Source organism: Triticum aestivum, chromosome 6B (assembly GCF_018294505.1).
Source record: "Triticum aestivum cultivar Chinese Spring chromosome 6B, IWGSC CS RefSeq v2.1, whole genome shotgun sequence".
Lineage (NCBI taxonomy): Eukaryota > Viridiplantae > Streptophyta > Magnoliopsida > Poales > Poaceae > Triticum > Triticum aestivum.
The window spans coordinates 561,811,296-561,831,839 of record NC_057810.1 but is presented as its reverse complement, the minus strand read 5'-3'; the positions used below and the strand labels follow the sequence as shown (position 1 = coordinate 561,831,839).

General features: G+C 46.9%; 1 protein-coding gene across 1 annotated transcript in view; it reads right to left on the bottom strand.

The window, feature by feature from the left end:
* LOC123139381 (uncharacterized) overlaps positions 1-16,890 on the bottom strand; it is a 31,874-nt gene extending 14,984 nt beyond the window's left edge. Inside the window, exon 1 of the mRNA XM_044559190.1 lies at positions 16,859-16,890. Coding sequence (XP_044415125.1) covers positions 16,859-16,890 — 32 coding nt within the window. The remainder of the gene's footprint in view (positions 1-16,858) is intronic.
* Between the last annotated feature and the right edge of the window lie 3,654 nt (positions 16,891-20,544).

Sequence of the window (20,544 nt, the reverse complement as noted above, 5' to 3'; positions counted from 1 at the left end):
CTTCTCCGGTGGATCCAATTCAAGCTTTCGATATTCATCATATTCCTTTCCCCGTCTCTAATGCTTTCTCATGCCGATGCACCTCTTAATCATTCATTTCTTCCTATTTATTTGTTCTGGAGTGTTGAAGATATCTCAGAAGATTTGTGTTTCCATTCTTAATCCGTTCAAGCTATTTGGAGATTGTTATCTCATTCAAGCCATTTAATTCAATCGGTGCATTTTCTCTTTAAAATCATTTCCAACGGTGTTTTCTTTTGAGTGGGCCCTAACCCACAGGTCTTTTCCCAGGATCTTACCTGTCTCTTCTCATTTTCCCGGAGCTATTCTCAAATTCATTTCCAAGTTTGACGTAAAAATGAATTTTCATCAGTCACATGCCTTCTCCAAGGTCGTTTTCAATTTTTTTTTCATCTTTGGCTCAACCTTTCCTCCTTTTCATTCTCCCGGAGTATCTCAGTAATTTTGGTGGTGTTCCGTCGTCATTTGAAGACCGAAGAACAGTTCCTCTTAAATCCTTACCCGTTCTTCCAACGAGGCATAGTTCAAGCTTGATGCCATCCTCTCATAATTGTTTTCGATGGTGAGAATTCTTTTCTTACCATCCGGAGCATTTCATGAGTTATTTCCATTTCTTTCCTCCGAAGGCCATCATGTCATAATTCTTCATTCTCAGCGTGTAGCTATCATTCTCCAAATCTTACCGGTGCATCATTCAAATACCCTCTAATCAGTTCATGAGCTCTTTGTTCTCATGTATTTAAATCCCTTCAAGTATCTTCATTAATTTTCAAATTCTTTCCGGTGAATTGTGCCCTTGCTACTCTCTTTTTCAATTCTTACGGTGGTTCGTTCAAGATTTCACTTCATTATCATATTAATTCATTCGTGTTTCCGAATTCCACTGGTGGTTCCATCAATACCTTCTCAAGTTTACGCTATATCTCTCTTATTCCTTTTTTTCAATGGGAATAAGTAGTATGCCAAATCCTTTGCTTGTCATCAATTAAATTTGATGAAGGATAAGCATACAATAAATCTTATTCTTATTTCCTCAAGGTGACTAAATTCTTTTTACGAAGATTATTCATGATGAATAAATTCTTGATTACTAGTGATTCATCTTTCTTTCTGGAGTTGGTCATCATATCACATTCTCGGTTCGAGAGGCTTCATCTTTCTTTTCGGAGTTCCAAGCTATCTCAATTATCTCGTCGCGAAGCTCCATCTAAATCATTGCAAGGGTTCACCTTGTGTTTTCAACTTCTCTTTCTTTTTATCATCCTTTTATTACCGGAGTTCTTCATTGAGGCTCTACATGGTGCTTCGTCAAGGATTCATTTCATTCTTCAATTGCTCTTCAAGATTTCTCTCGGAGTTAAGATCCGCCAAGATATACTCTAAAAATTAACATGGTGTTCAACACATGTTTTGTTTTGAGGAGTTCAAGTATTCTTCATTGTGCATTCCAAAGTGCAATTCTTTCTACCATATCTTTGGAGATGGCATTATATCATTCTGGACAATTTTCATTCATGTTTCGCGATTCACATGTTGTCAGGAATGAGGAATTTTAAACCCATCATTTTCTTCCTTGGAGTTATCTTGGTAAAGATTTCACCTAAAGGCCTTCCCGAAGGAATGTTGCCAATTGTGGTGCTTATTAATGACCCAAGTTCTCCAATTATCCTCTTGGTGAAAGAAGTTTCTCTTATCTTCATTGATCTCAACCAATCAATTGTTTCTGTTAGTGGCCGGTTGTCACCTCTTCATTTTGAGATGTTTGCCATAAGCCCACAACAAGCTTGTTCTTTTTGTTGTTGGTTTTCCAACAACTCCGTTCTAACCTTCTTGGAAGTGTGCTTCCCAAGCTCATTTGTGGCACAAGTTGGCATTTTCTTCTCCATTCTTTTATTCCAATGATCTATCTTCCATTATTTCTTCCGGAGGCATTGTGATGTTACTCTCTTCGACTCATTATCTCGTTTTGTCAAGATCATGTTCTTTCCTTGCTTTTCCTTTCAACCGGAGTGTTGTGTTCTCATTCAAGTTCTTTCATCTTATAAAATTTTGCCTCTATTTTCAACTAGAGTGTTGTCCGAATTTGATCTTCCTTGTTCCGTGTTTATCTCGTTTAAACCAGAGTGGTTCCAATTCCTTCTTGTCCATTGTACTCATCATTCATAGCTTTGCAACCTCCAAGGTTCACTTGGTGTTCCTTGTTTCTATTTTCTACCGCAGTGCTCTCAATTGTGTTAAACTCCATTGTGTTCTTTCTTTCAAGTTTTTCAACCTCTCAAGGATCATGGTTTCACTCGTTTGTCAAAGAAGCAACTTAGTTCTACCTCCTCTCTTTCTCTTCCGTTTCTCTCCGGTGCCATCCTAGATCTCGGGACGAGATCTTCTGTTAGTGGAGGAGAGTTGTAACGCCCCAAGACCGATGCTCGAGTTGCCTTTCATTTATTTTTCGTTGTTGTCGTGTGTTTATTTTGTTTGTTGCATTATCATAATTATTTTGCATATTTCATTACTCTATGTTGATGCCATGACCATGTTGAGTGCCTTGTCATATTTTTCTTCTTGCATCATATTCACCTTATATTATATTGCATTGCACCATCCTTGCTTTGTTCTATGCTTCATGATTTTTCCTATGTCATTTTTGTTGCATTTGCATCATGAGCATCATGCCTTGGTTTGCATCTTGAAGTCTTGTTGTGTGATTTTGGGTGACCCCCCCCTTTTTCTTCTTACCTCCACCTCACTCATGCAACATGCTCATACCAGTGACCATTCATCAAGTTCACCCAAGTTTCTATTCCATTCAAACTTCTCCTTTCTTCTTTATTACATTTATTTTCATGTGACATTTTCCCTGTCCAGAAACTGTTCCATCTTTTCCTACAAACCCTACACCTTGCCTTTAACCCCTCTGTCAATATTCAGCTCTTTTTAAGTTGTTTTGGTTACGTTCAAAAATGGAGCAAGTTTGAATTAAATTCAAACTTGATTTATTTTTCTATCTTTAAAAATGCCCAAAGCAATTTATTCAAATTCTACACAAATTCTGGAATCCAAGGATATTATCATTTCCCTCACAAGACTCTCCAATTCCTCTATGCCTTTTCTCTCTTATTTCTGCTTGAAGAAATAGAATAGAGAAAGAGCAATAGCAGCCCAGCGCAGCCCACCTGGGCTTCCCTCCCTAGACGGCCCAGCCAGCCGCTAGCGGCCACCGGCTCCGTTCGCCTCACGCCGTCTTCCTCCTCTCTGGAGCGGTAGCCACAGCAGCAGCGCTGTGAGCAAGCGCTCACGGACGCCGAGGTCATGTTGTCTAGTCTCCCCGTTTATAAGAGAGTGCCTCCCTAGGGTTTTCCCTTCTCCCCCTCATTCCTCCCCGCGCCGCCGCCACCTGGTAGGTCCTCGCCCAAGCCACCCATAGCCGTCGCCCGTGCCATGGCCGAGGAGAGCTCAAGCTCCTCCCCGTCTTGATCATCGCCGTAGCCATCTTCTTCGTCCACGGGAGTGTTGCGGACGTCTTCCACGGCTACGCACACGACCACACGGACCCGGAGCTCCTTCCCCTTTGTCGTCTTCGCTATCTGCTTCCCGGAGCCGCGGCGCGCCGGAGATCAGCAGCTCGTCGTCGCCGTCGTCCACGTCGTCATCTTCTTCCTCTTCATCGCCGCGGGATGCCAAGTTCCTCGACGTCGTCTGCTCTGCTTCCTAATCTCCGCGGAGCCGATCACCTCCGTGATCGCGCTTCCAACCTCGTCTTCTTGTCCCGAGCCCTCGGTGAGCAGCCGCTCCTCCCCATCTCTCCCTCTGGTTTGATTCGTCGCTGTAGCCGCCGATCCCATGGTGTCCGAGGCCATGTCTGTCATGTACAACCATGCCAACGAGCCCGAGCTCGTGTTCTAGCCTTTGCTCGTCTCACCTGAGCATGCACCCTTAGCCGAGTCCACTTTGCATCACCGATGTCCTCGCCTGTTGCTCCGCTACACGCACGCACACCTTGCTCGCGCACTTCCTGCTGGCCTCGCCCGGTCTGTTCGTAGCCGAGGCCATGGCCAGGGAGCTTGCCCAGCCCCTTGCAGCGTGCCTCACATGCACACACTCGCTCGCATCTGGCCGAGTGCACGTGCGCGATCGTATGCATGCCTGCAAGCACTCATGCGGCCTCATCCCGCACGCGCGCTGCAACCTACGCCTTCGTTGATCTTCACCGCGAGTATAGCCAAGGCCGGCCCTTCGTTTCTGTTGTTTTTCAGTCAGGTTCGCTCCAGTTATTGGTTCAGTTAGGTATGGTCTGCAATTTGAACACAAGTCACTTGATGTGTATTGGTTGGCCTAACCCGTTTGCAGCCAGGAGAGCATGGTTCGAATCCCAAGCAATCCCCTTTTGTTACACTAGTTTGTTTTGATGTTCTTCTGTTCCCAGCTGCATAAGAGCAATGTTCATCTGCGGCCGATCCCACTTTGTATCACAAACACTAACCTAGCCCAGTGGTTCCTCCCTCAAGCACAAATCTAGGAGGACCTGGGTTTCGATCCCTAGGGGCCCCAATTTTTGCTCTATTTTTCCTGTACTGTTGCACGCGCGCACACACACACTCAGTGCTCACTCGGGCCAAATCTTCCTAAGCCGCTGCAGGTTGCTGCAATCCGGCCCGTGCATATTTTTTTCCCCAGTCTGAGTTTATCATTTTCCAATGCATTCTTAATTACAGAATTGCCACTGTTTTACATTGTCTATAGCTAAATATGCATGCATCCAAACTAAACAAACTATATATGCGACATGCTTAGAATTACATCTAGTTTCACATTATGCCACTTTCATCCATGTTTAAAATGTTTAAACTTGCCGTTTGTTTAAATTTGCATAAATTCCATGCTAAAATGATTTATTTCATAACTAAATAACCGTAGCTCCAAATTTAATAAACTTTATATGTAAATGGGGTGGAAAAATGCCTAGTTTAACATGGTCCACTTTGTTTTGCTGTTTAACAACTTTAAAATATGTTTTAGGGTAGAACAGTACCAAATCTAAAATATGGACATGAGGATTTTCCGGAATTGTTGTTTGTTCTTCCGGCCTCATTTAAACTTGCCTAAATAGTTAGTTTACTTATGCTTCACCTCTTGCCATGTTTAACAACATTTAATATTGTTTGGTAGCTTAAACGAGATTAAACTAAATATGTCAATGTGGTGTTTTGTCAATATGCAACTCGTGGCATATTGAGCTCCACTTAACTTGTAGTATTGTTTGTTGCACTTTGCCATGACTTGCCTCATTAAACCGGACATGCATCATACTTGTTTGTGCATCATGACATGTTTATGCTTGTTCATTTACCATGTTGTTTGTTTCTTTCTGGTGTTGCTTCTTAGTTCCGGTAATGTTGCGATTGTGAGGATTCGTTCGACTACTCCCGTTCGTCTTCTTCATGGACTCGTTCTTCTTCCTAGCGGGATTTCAGGCAAGATGACCGCTACCATGGATCTCACTACTATCATTGCTATGCTAGTTGCTTCGTTCTATCGCTATGCTGTGTTACCTATCTTTTGCTCATCAAGCCTCCCATATTGCCATGAACCTCTAACCTTTGACACCTTTCCCACGCAAACAGTTGTTTGGCTATGTTACCGCTTTGCTCAGCCCCTCTTATAGCGTTGCTAGTTGTAGGTGAAGTTGAAGATTGCTCCATGGTGGACAGGATTTTGGTTGGGATATCACAATATCTCTTATATTATTAATGCATCTATATACTTGGTAAAGGGTGGAAGACTCGGCCTTTTGCCTGGTGTTTTGTTCCACTCTTGCCGCCCTAGTTTCCGTCATACCGGTGTTATGTTCCTGGATTTTGCGTTCCTTACGCGGTCGGGTGATTTATGGGACCCCCTTGACAGTTCGCTTTGAATAAAAGTCCTCCAGCAAGGCCCAACCTTGGTTTTACCATTTGCCTCACCACCACCTATACCTTTCCCTTGGGTCGGCCAACCCGAGGGTCATCTTTATTTTAGCCCCCCGGGCCAATGCTTGTCTAAGTGTTGGTCCGAACCGAGTAGACTGCGGGGCCCCCTCGGGGAAACTCGAGGTTTGGTTTTACTCGTAGGATGTCTCATCCTGTGTTGCCCTGAGAACGAGATATGTGCAGCTCCTATCGGGATTGTCGGCGCATCGGGCGGCTTTGCTGGTCTTGTTTTACCATTGTCAAAATGTCTTGTAAACCGGGATTCCGAGTCTGATCGGGTCTTCCTGGGAGAAGGCATATCCTTCGTTGATCGTGAGAGCTTATCATGGGCTAAGTTGGGACACCCCTGCAGGGTATAATCTTTCGAAAGCCGTGCCTGCGGTTATAGGCAGATGGGAATTTGTTAATGTACGGTTGTAGATAACTTGACACCAGATCCGAATTAAAACGCATCAATCGCGTGTGTAGCCGTGATGGTCTCTTTTCGGCGGAGTCCGGGAAGTGAACGCGGTTTCTTGGGTTATGTTTGACGTAAGTAGGAGTTCAGGATCACCTCTTGATCATTGTTAGCTTCACGACCATTCCATTTGCTCTCTTCTCGCTCTTATTTGCGTATGTTAGCCACCATACTTGCTTAGTCGCTGTTGCAACCTCACCACTTTACCCCTTCCTTTCCCATTAAGCTTTGCTAGTCTTGATACCCATGGTAATGGGATTGCTGAGTCCTCGTGGCTCACAGATTACTACGACAACAGTTGCAAGTACTGGTTTATGCGATGATCATGACGCAAGAGCGATGCTTGCTTGTTTTGGAGTCCTTCTTCCGCTTCTTCTTTGATTAGGGGATAGGTTCCAGGTCGGCAGCCTGGGCTAGCAGGGTGGATGTCGTTTGAGCTTCTGTTTGTGCTTCATCCGTAGTCGGATGTTGTTCTCATGTAAGTTGATGTTGTATTCGTGTGTCATTGTATGCCTCTTGTATGTATCCCCATTTATTATGTAATGTTGATGTAATGATATCCACCTTGCAAAAGCGTTTCAATATGCGGTTCTATCCTTGGTGGGACCTTCGAGTCTCTTTAGGATAGTATCGCATATTGGGCGTGACACCATGGTACTGAGAAAACTTTTGGATGGATTCAAACATATGACCTGCAAAAAAGCACAACAAATTGAGTCAATGTCAACTTTTCGAAACTTAGTATGGCACGAATTCAAAATAATTACCCATATGCATGGTCCTCCGTTCAAATCTTACAATGTACACCGAATTGAAACATCGATATTGAGTCTCGTACTATGTACATTCAAATGTTGTTTTTAGCCCCCCCCCCCCCCCCCCCGCACACACGCTACATACTTCCTGTATCGGCCAATCTTCCTCTCCTAACCTCCTTAGGAAGCTATCAGTTTCCAACACACATTCATTCTTTCTCTCCATGTTTCGATCTCTAAGTCTGTCAATTACACAACCCCTGTACCTCACACATCCGCCATTGCACCCCATGCCGAGCTCTCTCTCTCTCTCTCCCACTCCCTCTCACCCTCTCGCGCTAAATACATGCAATGACTATCTAGCCCCCCAACCTCTCATGCGCACGCACGCACGTTGTATATCTAGGTCACTCCCTCGAGACTGTCTCACTCGTTCTTCCGCACGGTGGGCCACACTCACTCAATCTCGCTCTCTTTATCTGAGTCTCATTTAACCTTGTTTTCTTTCACACACAAATGATATATGTCCCTGTTCGGGCCTCGATCGACACACTCTATGCTCTCTCATGCAGATTGTCTATCTAGGTCAATCCGTCCAAGCCGCCCCCACTCTTTCGACCTCATGGCGGGCCATGCTCACTCAATCTCTCTCTCTCTCTCTCTCTCTCTCTCTATGTCTCTTTGTATGTCTCGATTGACCTCGCTCTTTCTCGGACAAAAACGATATATCACCATGTTTGAGCCTAATTCGACCTATTCACATTGTATACTCTCTCACGCACATTGTCTATCTAGGTCACTCTCTCCAACCCGTCTCACTCTTTCGAGCGCACGACAACCCTATGTGATCGATTGACCTTGCTTCCTCCCACGCACAAAATATATCTACACGTCTGTGACTGGATCATCTCTCAACCACTATCTTACAAACCTCACCCTTGCCAAAAGCTCAATCGGACAATATCTCTCCAGAGCATATATATCTATTTAATGAATGTTGGACCACACTCACTTTGTCTCTCTATCTATATGTCTCTCAATTGACCTCTCTTTCTCACACTGTATCTTCCACGCATTGAAGGTACCTCTCCATCCCTCGCAAAGCCGGAGCTATTTACATTGCGAGGGGCACTCCAACCTTGGATTAATTTGTGTAGGCATTTATTCCGGTCTGTTTAGATTATATTTTCGTAGCATTCGGCCCACAACTACTCCAAACACCAATGCAACCCCCGCAACTCCCCTAGTTGATTTCCCTCTGGCTCGGTCTTTGCTCTCTCGCACGTCCTTCCTCGCCTTCAATGTCGCACCATGGTATTATTGAAAAAAACTCTGTTGTTCTCTTTAATTATTATAAATAAGCTACAAAACTACACACCGATAGTCCACTTGGAATGGAACAAATTTTGACCCACAAATTAAAGTGCTACAAACTATACACCGGGGGACCCACATGTCATGAAACAAATTTGGACCCATATAGAAATTAAAAAATAAAGGATGAGGATTGTCGTGTAATTGGCACATCAGATGTCCTTAGTGTGAGGACTTAGTCGCGAGGCCAACACATCTATGTGGTAGCTTGAGAGGGGTTGGGCGGAATCGTGAGACGCAACACGCAAGACAAAGGATTTAGATAGCTTCGGTGCCCGGGAAACATCATCCGGTAATAGCCCTACATGCTGTTTGTGGCTAGGTCTTATTATCCTCATGAGGGAGTCGCTGTAAACCGGCTCTCCTCTAGTTGTGTCTAGCCCTCAGATTGTTTCTTCTTCCTTCCCCCTTTGAGGAGCCCTGCCCCTCCTTATATATGTTGAAGGGGCAGTTTACATGACTAGTCCTAGTTGGTTTAGGATTATTCTATTACAAGTGGAGTCCTAGTCTTGCTTCCTATGTAGGAAAATATTCCTTGTACTTTCCTCATAAACCGGCCGACCATAACATGAACTGACCTTCTGGGCCTTGGGGCTTGTCATCTGTCTGTCCCGCCCACCAGGTTACCAATGAGTCATAATTTTTAGGTAGGTTGCTTGTAAACTGTCTGGTTAGGGCGGTCACCAATGAATCACCGAGTTTAAATCGGGTCTCAAGTAAACCGCCAAGTTCGGCTGGGTCATATTTCCGTCTGGTTCATACCGCGGAGTATATCACCGACATTAGCCCCCAGTTTAATTTGGATTCATCCATGTTAAACTGATCCTGTAAAACAAACACAAGAACAAACTTGGCGGCTTGTGCTCTGGATTAAAGATTCTTATAAACCGGCATTTGATCATCCTTAAATCCTTGTCATTTCTTCCTTCTAAAAAATCTGAGTCAATAGACCAGCTTCATAATCAATTTGCTTGCAGAAGATATTTTGTAAATAAAGAATCCATTTGAATCGGCCTTCAATGCTCTGATTTGACAAAAATATTTGTCTTCAAATATTCAACTGATATTCAACCGGTTTGAAAATGTAGAACTTGCCGATCTACGATTTCCAAAAAATCGCCGGGTTATAAAAACTAATAATTCTGGGTCATGATTGTTTCCAACTCCAGTTCATGATTGTTGATGCCGGGTCAATCTGATTTGCTCAAAATTGAAAATCGGAAGATATTTCTCCCTCATATCCATATTACCTATAGCCCCCAAGTCTTGAACAAAACAAAGTGATGATTTGAGACTTGTTTCCATATAATTACTGCCACTTTGAAGAAATCCATGTTGTTCATCTCAGTCACTAGCAAAAAACTGAATACTCCATATATGTAGCCCCCAAGTGTCGGGCTGTCATGCTTGCAGCAAACCTGGGACTTGAATTGTTGACGGGAGCAATTGGTAGCCCCCAAGGGCCGGCTCATTATAATGTGATGAGTCGGGTCTTCAATAAGATGAGCAAAAAATGACTTTGCATTAGCCCCCAAGTGCCATGGTGCATGCTGGCAGTGACATGGGACTTGCATATTTGATATAATCTCAATCTGAATAATGTAGCCCCCAAGTGCCGGGTCGTAAGCCTGCAGCGACTCGGGACTATTCCATCCATTGTAGAATGAATCATATCCATAGATAAAATAATAGCCATTCCGCTAAAGAGATTTTTAAAACCTCAATCATAATACTGGTTATTGATAACCATAAAAAAATCTAGCCATATTGGATATTCAAGATTTGAATAATATAATCTGGTATGAAAACCTCAATCATTCAATATTATAATGAAAATCCAGCCAAGTTTGTCTATGAAAGATGTGAATACCTTCTCGGCTGACAAGAAAATCTGGAGTTTAAATACTCGGCGGCTCTTGGCTGATGGCGACTTAATGCGCATTCATTGTAAGCCGGAAGTTTATAACCCGGAGGCTTATAGCCTTTGAGAAAATCCAGAACGGATAATCATTTTGAAGCATCATTTTTGATAATGAGCTTGAACTTAATCATTTATATAAGTCATATTTCTGCAAATCCTGCACAGAGTTTAAACAACATATGCTCTGGTGACTTAACGTCAAAGCCAGGGCGGGTAACAACCCAAACATAATATAGTCTATAGAAATTGGCTCATACTGCCGGCTTACATCGCCGTATGCAATAAGGGCAATAATCCAATGATTGATAAGCGCATGATTCCAATGGCGCAATCCAAAATAGACCAGCGACTTAAAGTCCATAATCAGGGCCGGTTTAAACATAATCATGTATAAACAATATCATACCTGTGATATTGAATTTGTACTGCTGGTTTATGCGACCTGTGCAGTAAGGGTGATAACCCAATCTTTAGAAGCCAAACCTTCCAAATGTTTATGAGCGTCATATGCTGGCAACTTATCATCCAAAGTCAAGCCGGATTAATTGAAACCACACATATGCTTCAGATGTGAACAAAAAGTCTCAAGACCAACCCAAAAGATTGTTTTCAAAAAACTTAAGCCAAATAGAAAGAAAAATTTGAGGCTTCTGATTCGAATACGATCAGTAAATTGTTCCAAAGGGGTTAAGCTAGGATTCGAATATGATCATGTAGCCCCCAATGGCTTTGGCGTTGCGCCGATCAAGAGGGTACGACAACTATGTTCTCTTTGGTTCGAATACGACCTATGTTTGAACATGAAGCCCCCTAATGATCTTGAGAGTTTTTTAACGACTCTGATTCGAATACGATCAAAGTTAGTTCCCAAAAGGGGTTGAGCTATGATTCGAATACGATCAAGAAGCCCCCTAGTGAGCTCGGCAGTGTGCCGATGAAGAGGGTACCGACAACTATGTCCTCTTTGGTTCGAATACGACCTATGTTTGAATAGGAAGCCCCCAAGTGATCATATGAAGATGAGCCCATAAGGCAGGATACCTATGTTTGAACCGGGCGTCAGGGCAGCAAGTCCTCTTCGGCAACCTTTTACTTTTTGCAAGAGATAAATTCTTCTTGAACCGGAAATTCTTAAACCGGATATTGAGAGCTTCAAAGCTTTGTGGGAGATATCTTTCCCTTTAGCCGGATCTTAAACCGGAATCTTCATTTTCAGCCGGAAATTTTCTGGTGACCTTTAAACTCGAACTTGTTTGAGATTAATTCTTTTTGAACCAGAAATTCTTAAACTGGATTTGTGGGAGCTTTGTGGGAGAATAGATTTCCCTTGAACCGGATTTAAAACCAGCATTCTTCGTTTTGAACCGAAAATTTTCTGACGGCCTTTATACTTTCATCAATATGGTAGTAGCCTCCGGGACCGGGTTATCTTTCCCTCCAATGTCCTGGGGTTCTTGAATTCACCGAAAGCCTGCAACATTTGCTGAGTCATATCATTGTAGCCCCCGAGACTCAAGGCGACTCGAGGTGTTGGCTTGATATTTCTCCATATTGACCGTGATATAAATTGGCATATAGCTGAACAGCAGAACGCTGTAATATGTTAAAGCTGGAAGCAAGGCGGCGAGTTAACAATCTTCGTAACACTCATTATATATCGTTGACGTTGATAATGCGATGTGAATCCATGGAAACTTGAGGTCGACCATGGCGGGTTATAAATGACCCCGTATGATTTGTGTCAGTAGTCCGGCCAGCGGTTCATCCCAGCTGGTTGTTTAAACAAAACATTGTGGCAGAGACTTGCATGCTTACCCAATGAGCCATCTGGTGGGGGCAGAGCCTGACACTATATCATGACCTTCTTCAGAGTTGTCGTAATAGACCGGATAGCAGGAGCAGCGACTTGCACGCGCTCGTTAAGCAACTTGTGCACACAGGCGCGGCCCGGTGTATTGATGTAGACCAGACCATGAGGGACAGACGGTAAAGACAACCATAGCATCAGAGGCGAACATGCGACCGGGCCTTCAATCCGCACGTCAATAGGCAACATACGTAGAACAACAATGTTTGTTGTACCCCCCTTTGTTCACATAATGTTTTTATATTACCATAGCCTATTTAATGGAAAACATGTAATATTATTTTTAGTACTATTCTCCTTCACTTACTGGTGGGTTCCATGTGTGCTCTCTCTCTCTCCTCCCCTTCTGCGTTTAGACGCACGGGTAAACATGATGAACTCGCCGGTGATGTTGCCGTTGACCATATCTAGACGCGTTCACAAGTTACGGCACCAGTTTCACGTACTAGTAGCACTAGTCAGTGTGTACGTGCAATGCATGTTAATCTGGAAGTATATTAAGTGCATGCGGATATTAAGTAGGATATTATTTGCGTGTTATTATGTGATTAGCACTATTTTTGGCATGAAATTGACTGCATGCTAAACGTGTTGAGCGCTCGACATTGAAGCAGTCTATGTCGTTGGATGACAAGGAATACATGTGGCTTCATGATGTTTTATATTTAATTCGATATGGCTCTAGCAGAACATTCAATCGATCAAACCATAGATTTCTTTCAGTTTGAATCCGACTTTAAATTATACGATGATCGATATAAAAATAAACGGAAATGATCAAAGTTCAGATTTTAAGCATGGCAATCCCAACGTTTTTCATGGAAATTTAGATTATGCAGCGGAGGCGGGGGCGTCTTGCGGTGGGTAGCGGCTCCTCTGCCGTGCTCTGGGTGTCGTTAGGTAATGACCGACGGCGACGGCGGCGTCTTGCGCCATTGTTGGCGTACTCCTGGACGTTGGCCTAGCTTCAAGGAAGGCCAAAATGTTCTGGACTTCGAAGCGAGTCAACTGGCGGGAGGAGGCGACTGACGTTGGTGCAAGGAAGCGGTCGACGGTGACCATCCATGCCGCTGAGGGGGGCACTGGCACCCGCGCGGGGACAGGCGCTGTCAACGGCACGGTGGAGACATTCGTGTGCACGGGCACCGGCATGGGCGCGCATGTTAGTGCATGCGCAGGCGCATGCGCTGGCAGGAGCATAGGCACCGGCACGGGTGTGCGCGTTAGTGCACGCGCAGGCGCATGCGCTGGCAGGTGCATGGGCGCGTGAAAGACGGCGGGGACCTCGTGGAACACCATGGGGTCAAGCTCGGCGACAATGTGCGGCTCCCAGCCCATCAATGCCATGGGGATGGGCGCTGGCACAGTCAGGGCAACGGGAGCCAGAACGGGAGCGGGGACAGGCGCGATGTCTTCCCGCAAGGCCAGTTCAAGCTCGTCCCAAAGTGCCTTATGTCCTTGACACTCCGGCTAGGTGTCTTCCTCAGGAAACTAGAAGACTAAGGGCAGACCATCTTGATGCGTCATGGCGTACGTTTAGGTCAGGCTAGTTGGAGGTAGACGACAGGAGAATCGGAGAGGAAGGGAGAAGATTGTAGCGATACTGGGTAGTGCGGGGTTGATTTTAAACTGCGGCGCCGACGACATTAAAAGTGGGAGCTGTTGGGACGAAGGTGGGCGGCGGAGCCTGGTCAAAGGGCTCGCCTCCCGGTGAGCCTACATAGTGGTCTGCTCGCACGCCTCCCTGTCAGCCGGCGCAGCGGTCTGCTCGCACGCCTCCCATCGACTCACACGCTTGCTTGGACGGCACCTGCCGATGAGAAGCGGGGACTCGTGGCGGCACGTGAACACCCACGGTTTAAATAGTGAAAGCGTTCACCTTAACGTGATAGGTCTTTGTTCCAAAATACCTTGGCTCTTCATTTGTGCAACTTGTCATAAGCAGCTTGTCTCAAATTGAAGAAAAAACTTAAGAAGTAATATTTGTGCCATATCACGTGACCATGCTCAGTTTCAAGAATTTATGCTCACTTTTGGATTTTCTGAAATCTAAGATCCAGGATTCGAAACAATATCATAACCTAATTCATGCAATAAATTTTCAAGTCGTACATCTCTCCTGTTGTATTTCTTAAGAAAGGATTTGGTCAAACATTTTGCTTAGTTAGACTTCAGACAAGTTATATATGCAGAGTAGAAGGATAATCCCTCCGTACCAATGCATTGCCTGATATATTAACTCAAGTACACTACTAGGGAAAACCTTATACACAGAATCTTACCAGTAGCGCGTGCTAAAATGAGGAGCTACTGCTAGTTAGCAGTAGCGCGTTGGCATATATAAAGGGCGCTACTATTATCCACTTAGCAGTAGCGCGGCAGGAACAAAATGCGCTACTACTATAATTGCCACACCGTTCCCGACGTTCTAGGTATAGTAGTAGCGCCCTTCTACAAACCACGCTACTACTACAAAATTAGTAGAAGTGCACTTTTAGGGTAGGGTGCTACTTCTAAGTTTGAACACACCACAGGACGGGCCCATCTTAGCAGTAGCGAGTTTGTGAGGGCACCCTACTGCTACGGATTTTAGCAGCAGCGCGTTTTCGCTCCCCACGCTACTGTTAAAGCTATTTTCACCTAACCCCCCGCGCGGGCTTCCCTCTCCTCTACTTCCTCCCCCAATTCCCCACTCTCTCTTCTCCCCCTCGTCGCCCCCGCCGGAGCCCCTGCACTCGCCCTCGCCGGAGGCCCTACCCTCGCTCTCCGCTAGAGACTGCCCTCGACGTCGTCACGCGCCTATGCCTCCTCCTCCTCGACCTCGACCTTGCCGGAGCCCCTGCCCTTGCTGTCCGGCACCGTCTCCCTCGACCCGCCTCGTCGCCGTCTCCCCCGACCCCGCCTCGCCGCCGTCTCCCCCGACCCTGCATCGCCGCGCCTTGGTGCCGCCCTCTCCCACAACCCCATCTCTCCCCCGCCCTCTGTAAGTACTCTCCCCTTCCCTCTTCTCTACTCTCTATTAGTATGAACCCTAGCTATTTAGTGCTAGTTAGTATGAACACTAGGCTATTTTTAGTGCTAGTTAGTTAATTACAATTAGTATTAACCCTATTTAATTAGGTAGTACGAACCCTAGTTAAAAAAATGGATACTTATATGGTAATTAGGGCAGTAGTTCCTAGGTACTAATTAGTTAGTAAGAACTAGGTACTAATTAGGCACTAGTTTATTTTTATTTATAGTAAGTTTATTTTTAGTAAGAATTAGTTGAATTAATAGAACTAGTTAGTAAGAACTTGTTGTTATTTTTTTAGTTAAAGCAATTTTTCCCGCATCGACATGGACGATGCCTATCCCGCATCCTCGTTGTCGAGTCAGCGGAGGACACCTGCGTCACCAGATGGGCCATGTCCCGGACTGGGCTCCGCCGGGGTGGTACTGGGAGGCGCCACCTACCAGGGGGTGTCGTGATCCTAAGACTTACAGTAGAGAGGGGGTAGGTATGGAGAGGCAAGATCTCAGCTATGGTGAAGGTGTACACACGGGATTTACGAGTTCAGGCCCTTCACGGTGGAAGTAACAGCCCTACGTCTCGGTGCCCGGAGGCGGTCGATTGGATTATGTGTGTGATATTACAGGGGGTGCGAACCCTTGTCCCAAAGGAGGGGGTGTCTTATATAGAGTGCGCCAGGACCCCCACCCACCTCCATTACAAGGGGCTTAATGTACATAAAGTAAGGGGCATTACTGGTAATGCCAGCCTTAAGTGCTGTTAATGCTTATAAAGACTAAGGGGTGAACGTCCGGCCGTTGCGGGCCCTTCTGATTCCTGGTCTTCGATAGGTCGAGTGATTCTCCATATGGTCGAGTGACGGTAGGGAGGAGGACCTCCGAGTGATGTGGCCGTCGAGTGGATTGCACTCGACGTATTTGACTGGCGCTCTCCTGTTGCCTCTTGGTCCTTTTATCTTCCAGGTTAGTGACCTTGGGTAGGACATATAGGTCAGGCCTATGACCCTACCCCAGGTCTGTATACTCATCAGTAGCCCCTGAATGGATTAAGGTGCGAGCGGAAAGTAGGTCGAAGTTGAACCTGCTTCGAGCTTCGTGTCTTCACGAGTGTTTTCTGCAAGACTGAACGCCCGCGTCGGTACTTCAGTGTCGACTCAGTCGCCTTGATCCATTCAGTGAGCTGTCGACAGAATTGGTGACCTCATGCATCGAGTGTTGTGTTAGAGGGCGAGATCTTGGGCGTGACTGTCTGCAGTGTTTCCCGGATTTCACGGGATACGAAATTTCAGGGAAGCGCGCGGGCTGGAGAGCGCCGAAACGGGCGGTCCGGATAAGTAGCGATGCCTTGATTACCGCGCCGCCTTTTTCGCCACGTACGCTGCACGCAACTGTTGTGGGATTTGACGGGATTGCCTGGTCCCACGCGTCAGTCACTCGGAAGTGACCCTTTATAAGGTGACGGCCCCGAGGCGCTTGCACTGTGCACACCTGTTCCCCTTCATTCTCCTCTGCTTCTCCATCGCGCCCAGCACCTCCGCTCTCGACGCTGCTACTCCCCCGCCATGGCGAAGGACAAGATGGTGGCGCTAGAGCGCGCTAAGAAGGTGACGAGGGCGGCGAAAGGCAAGAAGCAGAACCATGGGTCGTCGTCGCGTGCGGGGCTGCCGCCGGGCTGGATCCAGGGCGATTGGATCCGGTCTTCGGTCCGGCAGGAGGATCTGGCCGAACTGGAGGAGTCCGGACTGATCGCCAAGGGAGCAGCGAGGCTGCCGAAGGGGGAGACGGAACCGCAACCTTGACCGGGTGAGTGTGTTCTGCTCGCCACTCATGTTGACCAGGGTTTCTCGCTCCCTCCGCATCCTTTCTTCCGGGGATTTTTGAACTTCTTTGGCGCTCAGCTGCACCATTTTTCTCCCAACACCATCACGTATTTAGCTGCGTTTGTATCGATGTGCGAGAACTTCTTAGGGTGTCGACCGCACTGGGGTCTTTTCAAACATATCTTCACCATTTTCTCCCAGTCGGTAAAAAAGGAAAGTCGAGCGACTCAAAAATCCACGGCATCCAGATGTGTGGGGGTTTACGTATCCAAAAGAGGCATAGGAGTGCCTCTCCCGCCATGACTCTCCCTGAATCTGTTAGAGGCTGGCACTCGACCTAGTTCTACTGCCAGGACGTCGCAGCTCCAGGTCAGTCGACTGGTCTACCCCACTTCTCATTCGACCGTGTTCAGACTCCTGCCCCATTGAAAGTAACCGCTGCTGAGACTGTGGAGACGAAGATGTTGGTGGAGAGAGTGGTCCAGCTCGTCAATGATGGCGTTACCGGCCTGGACTTGCCGGAAGTGTTCCTCAGTCGACGCATCCAGCCTCTCCAGGCCCACGATCACCCGATGTGACTGTATTCCGGACTGGACGACACCGCTTGGGTCCATCCAGTAGAAGTGCCGTCCAAAACCGTAGCTTTGTTGCTGAGGAGCATCACAGGCAACCAGGACAACCCTAGAGGATCCAGGCGAGTCATCACCTTCAGCGACGGTAACCCGCCCGACAAGGTATACTCTTTGTTCCGACTGCTTCCCGCTCACGCTCCGACTATACTTGATGTTGACTGACTCTTACTCGACCGATTTGCTCTGCAAGTATTCACTAAGATGCATTCAATGCCCAACGGCGAACAAGCTTTGGAGCAGGACCAGGAGGGGGAGGAAAGTGCGGAGGAGAGTGGCGAGTGGGAGTCTCCAGGAGAAGAGGAGGAGGAGGAGTGCGAGGATTCGGACGAGGAGGAAGAAGTCGACTAACCGCCACGCTCCGAACGTCGATCCAAACAGCAGCATGATCCGTCTTGCGGGTGCAGGAAAAGCGTGGCCCCGAGTGCCAATACTCAGAAGCGCACTCGGACATCGACCCCGGAGCCGACGGAGAAGGTGGCCAAGCAGCCTAAAGTTGCTCCTCCCAAGGCTCAGAAGACATTGCCACGGATCAAGATGGACGTCCCTGTTGCTTCGGGGTGAGTATCTCGCTTGCGTTTTTGTAAGTCGACTGAAGATTTTCTTGTTCTAACCGACCAATTCATGTGTCTTTCTAGTCCCACCTCTATTGCCACTGACATGGACATTGACAAGGCGCTAGGAGACAAAGAGGCCACCTCACGAGTCGGTAAGTCCGATCGACCAAGCTTCGTTAAGTCGAGCAGATCACCAATCAGCAGAGTTTCTGACATTTCTCTCTTTCTATAGTTCTGCAAGAAGTTGTTGTGCTTCCTGATGATGAAGAAGAGGTGCCTCTACAGGAGAGGAGGAAGACGGCTGAGAGCTCTGGCAGGAGGAGGCTTGAAGTTCAGGTTCCTCAGTCGACGCTGGCGCTCGAGGCGGTGGTCGATCATTCCGGAGAGCCTGTTCGGACCAGCGTCACATTCGCCAGCCCGCTGACGACTGATCATGCGGCGGACCCGACTGTACCGACTCCTGCTGCTCAAGTGCAACCCCACGCCTCTCACCCAGCGACTACTTCGGCTGCTCTGCAGCCATCACTTTTTGCTGCGTATCAGACTCCGGATGACTCACCGAGTGCCGCTAGGGAAGCTCTTCGCCAGGTGAGCCTTGTCATGGAGCAGGTGAAGGTGGTGCACGAGGCTAGCCAGGTGGCTTACAACGCCAGTACTGCTCTTTAGGACAATGTTCAGGTCAGCAAGACTCCGACTGAACTTTCGAATGTTGCCTTATATCTGATCACCCACTTGGGTGTTTCTTTGCTTAGAGCTTGGGAAATCTTCCATGTCACTCGACTTGGGTTGAATCTTAGCAGACTTTCCGAACCAGTGGGGGCACGCCGAGTGCACCCACTGGGTGTAGTCCCCGAGACCACGGTCAACTTTTGGCAGTCGACTAAGGTCTTAGAATGTATCTTTTTTTGAACTCACGCTGGGCAGACCCTGCTGAGTATTGATCTAAACCAGTGGGGGCACGTTAAGTGCACCCACTGGGTGTAGTCCCCGAGACTACTTGGTGAATATTTTATTGGGTAGTAGTCTTAGAGTAACTTGGCTCTGTCGACGCCTCTTATTTCTGTCGACTGACATATCATTCTTGCTGACTGCAAAGGTCTTGTTATCTTGGAGCTCGTCTTTCTGAGTTGAAGACGAAGCATATCAGCGTTGAACTTGACCTTTAACTCACAAAGAAGAATCTCAAGACTGCGCAACAAGAGACGACCATCATTGGAGGTAATCATTTGACTGTCTTGTCTGCTTAGTAGTTCGCACTTTGCACTACTTTTCCTTCGGTCTCTTTGAACCGAGTGACTTCACACAAGCAAATGTGCATAGTGAAAACCGCCAACTTCAGGCTCGTCTGAAGAGTGTTGTTTCTTTAGAGAGAATGAAGGAGGCTTTGGAGAAGAAGGACCTGGACCTTGCTACTGCTCAGAAAGAAGCACGTGAGAAGATGACGCTTGCGGACCAGAAGCTGGCTTCAGTCGGCAAATTGGAGGATGAGAACGCGAAGTTGAAGACTGACGCCTCGGACGCCAATCGGGAAGTCGAGCAACTGAGGAAGGAGAAGGAGAACCTGGCCACTGAAGTCGACCGCCTCAGAGCAAAAACGGGCAAGCTAGAGTCCTATTTGGAACAACTTGCGGCGAAGCTTGTCTGGAAGCCTGAAGGTATGTCTGTTCAATTAGATAACTGTTGTCGACTGAAATTTGCAATATTGTCGACTCATTGTGTTTTGCGATGGAACAGAACTTTGCTAGGACTTTGAAGCTGAAACTGGACGGGTCGAGACAGGTCTCGACCCCATCAACTGTCCCGTGAAAGATGAAGTTGCGATGAACTTGCTTCAATTGGAATCACGCTTGGACGGTGCTGTCGACTACCTGGCTCGGCTGAAGGCTGCGATGAACCAAGTGGACACCAAACTCTGGCCTCAGGCAGAACTTTCTCAAAGTCTCGAGTCGCTGATGACTCGACTCAACCAGATCCCTGACCGAGTGCAAGAGTGGAAGAAGTCCTCTGCCCACTGTGGCGCTGACGTCGCCTTGTCATTGGTTCGCGTGCACTGCAAGGAGGCTAAAGAAGAGAAGCTGGCGTCCCTCAAGGTAGCGAATACTAAGAAGCACTCCTTCCAGGATTTCATGGACACCTTCCTCGAGGAAGCTAGCCGCATTGTCGACAGT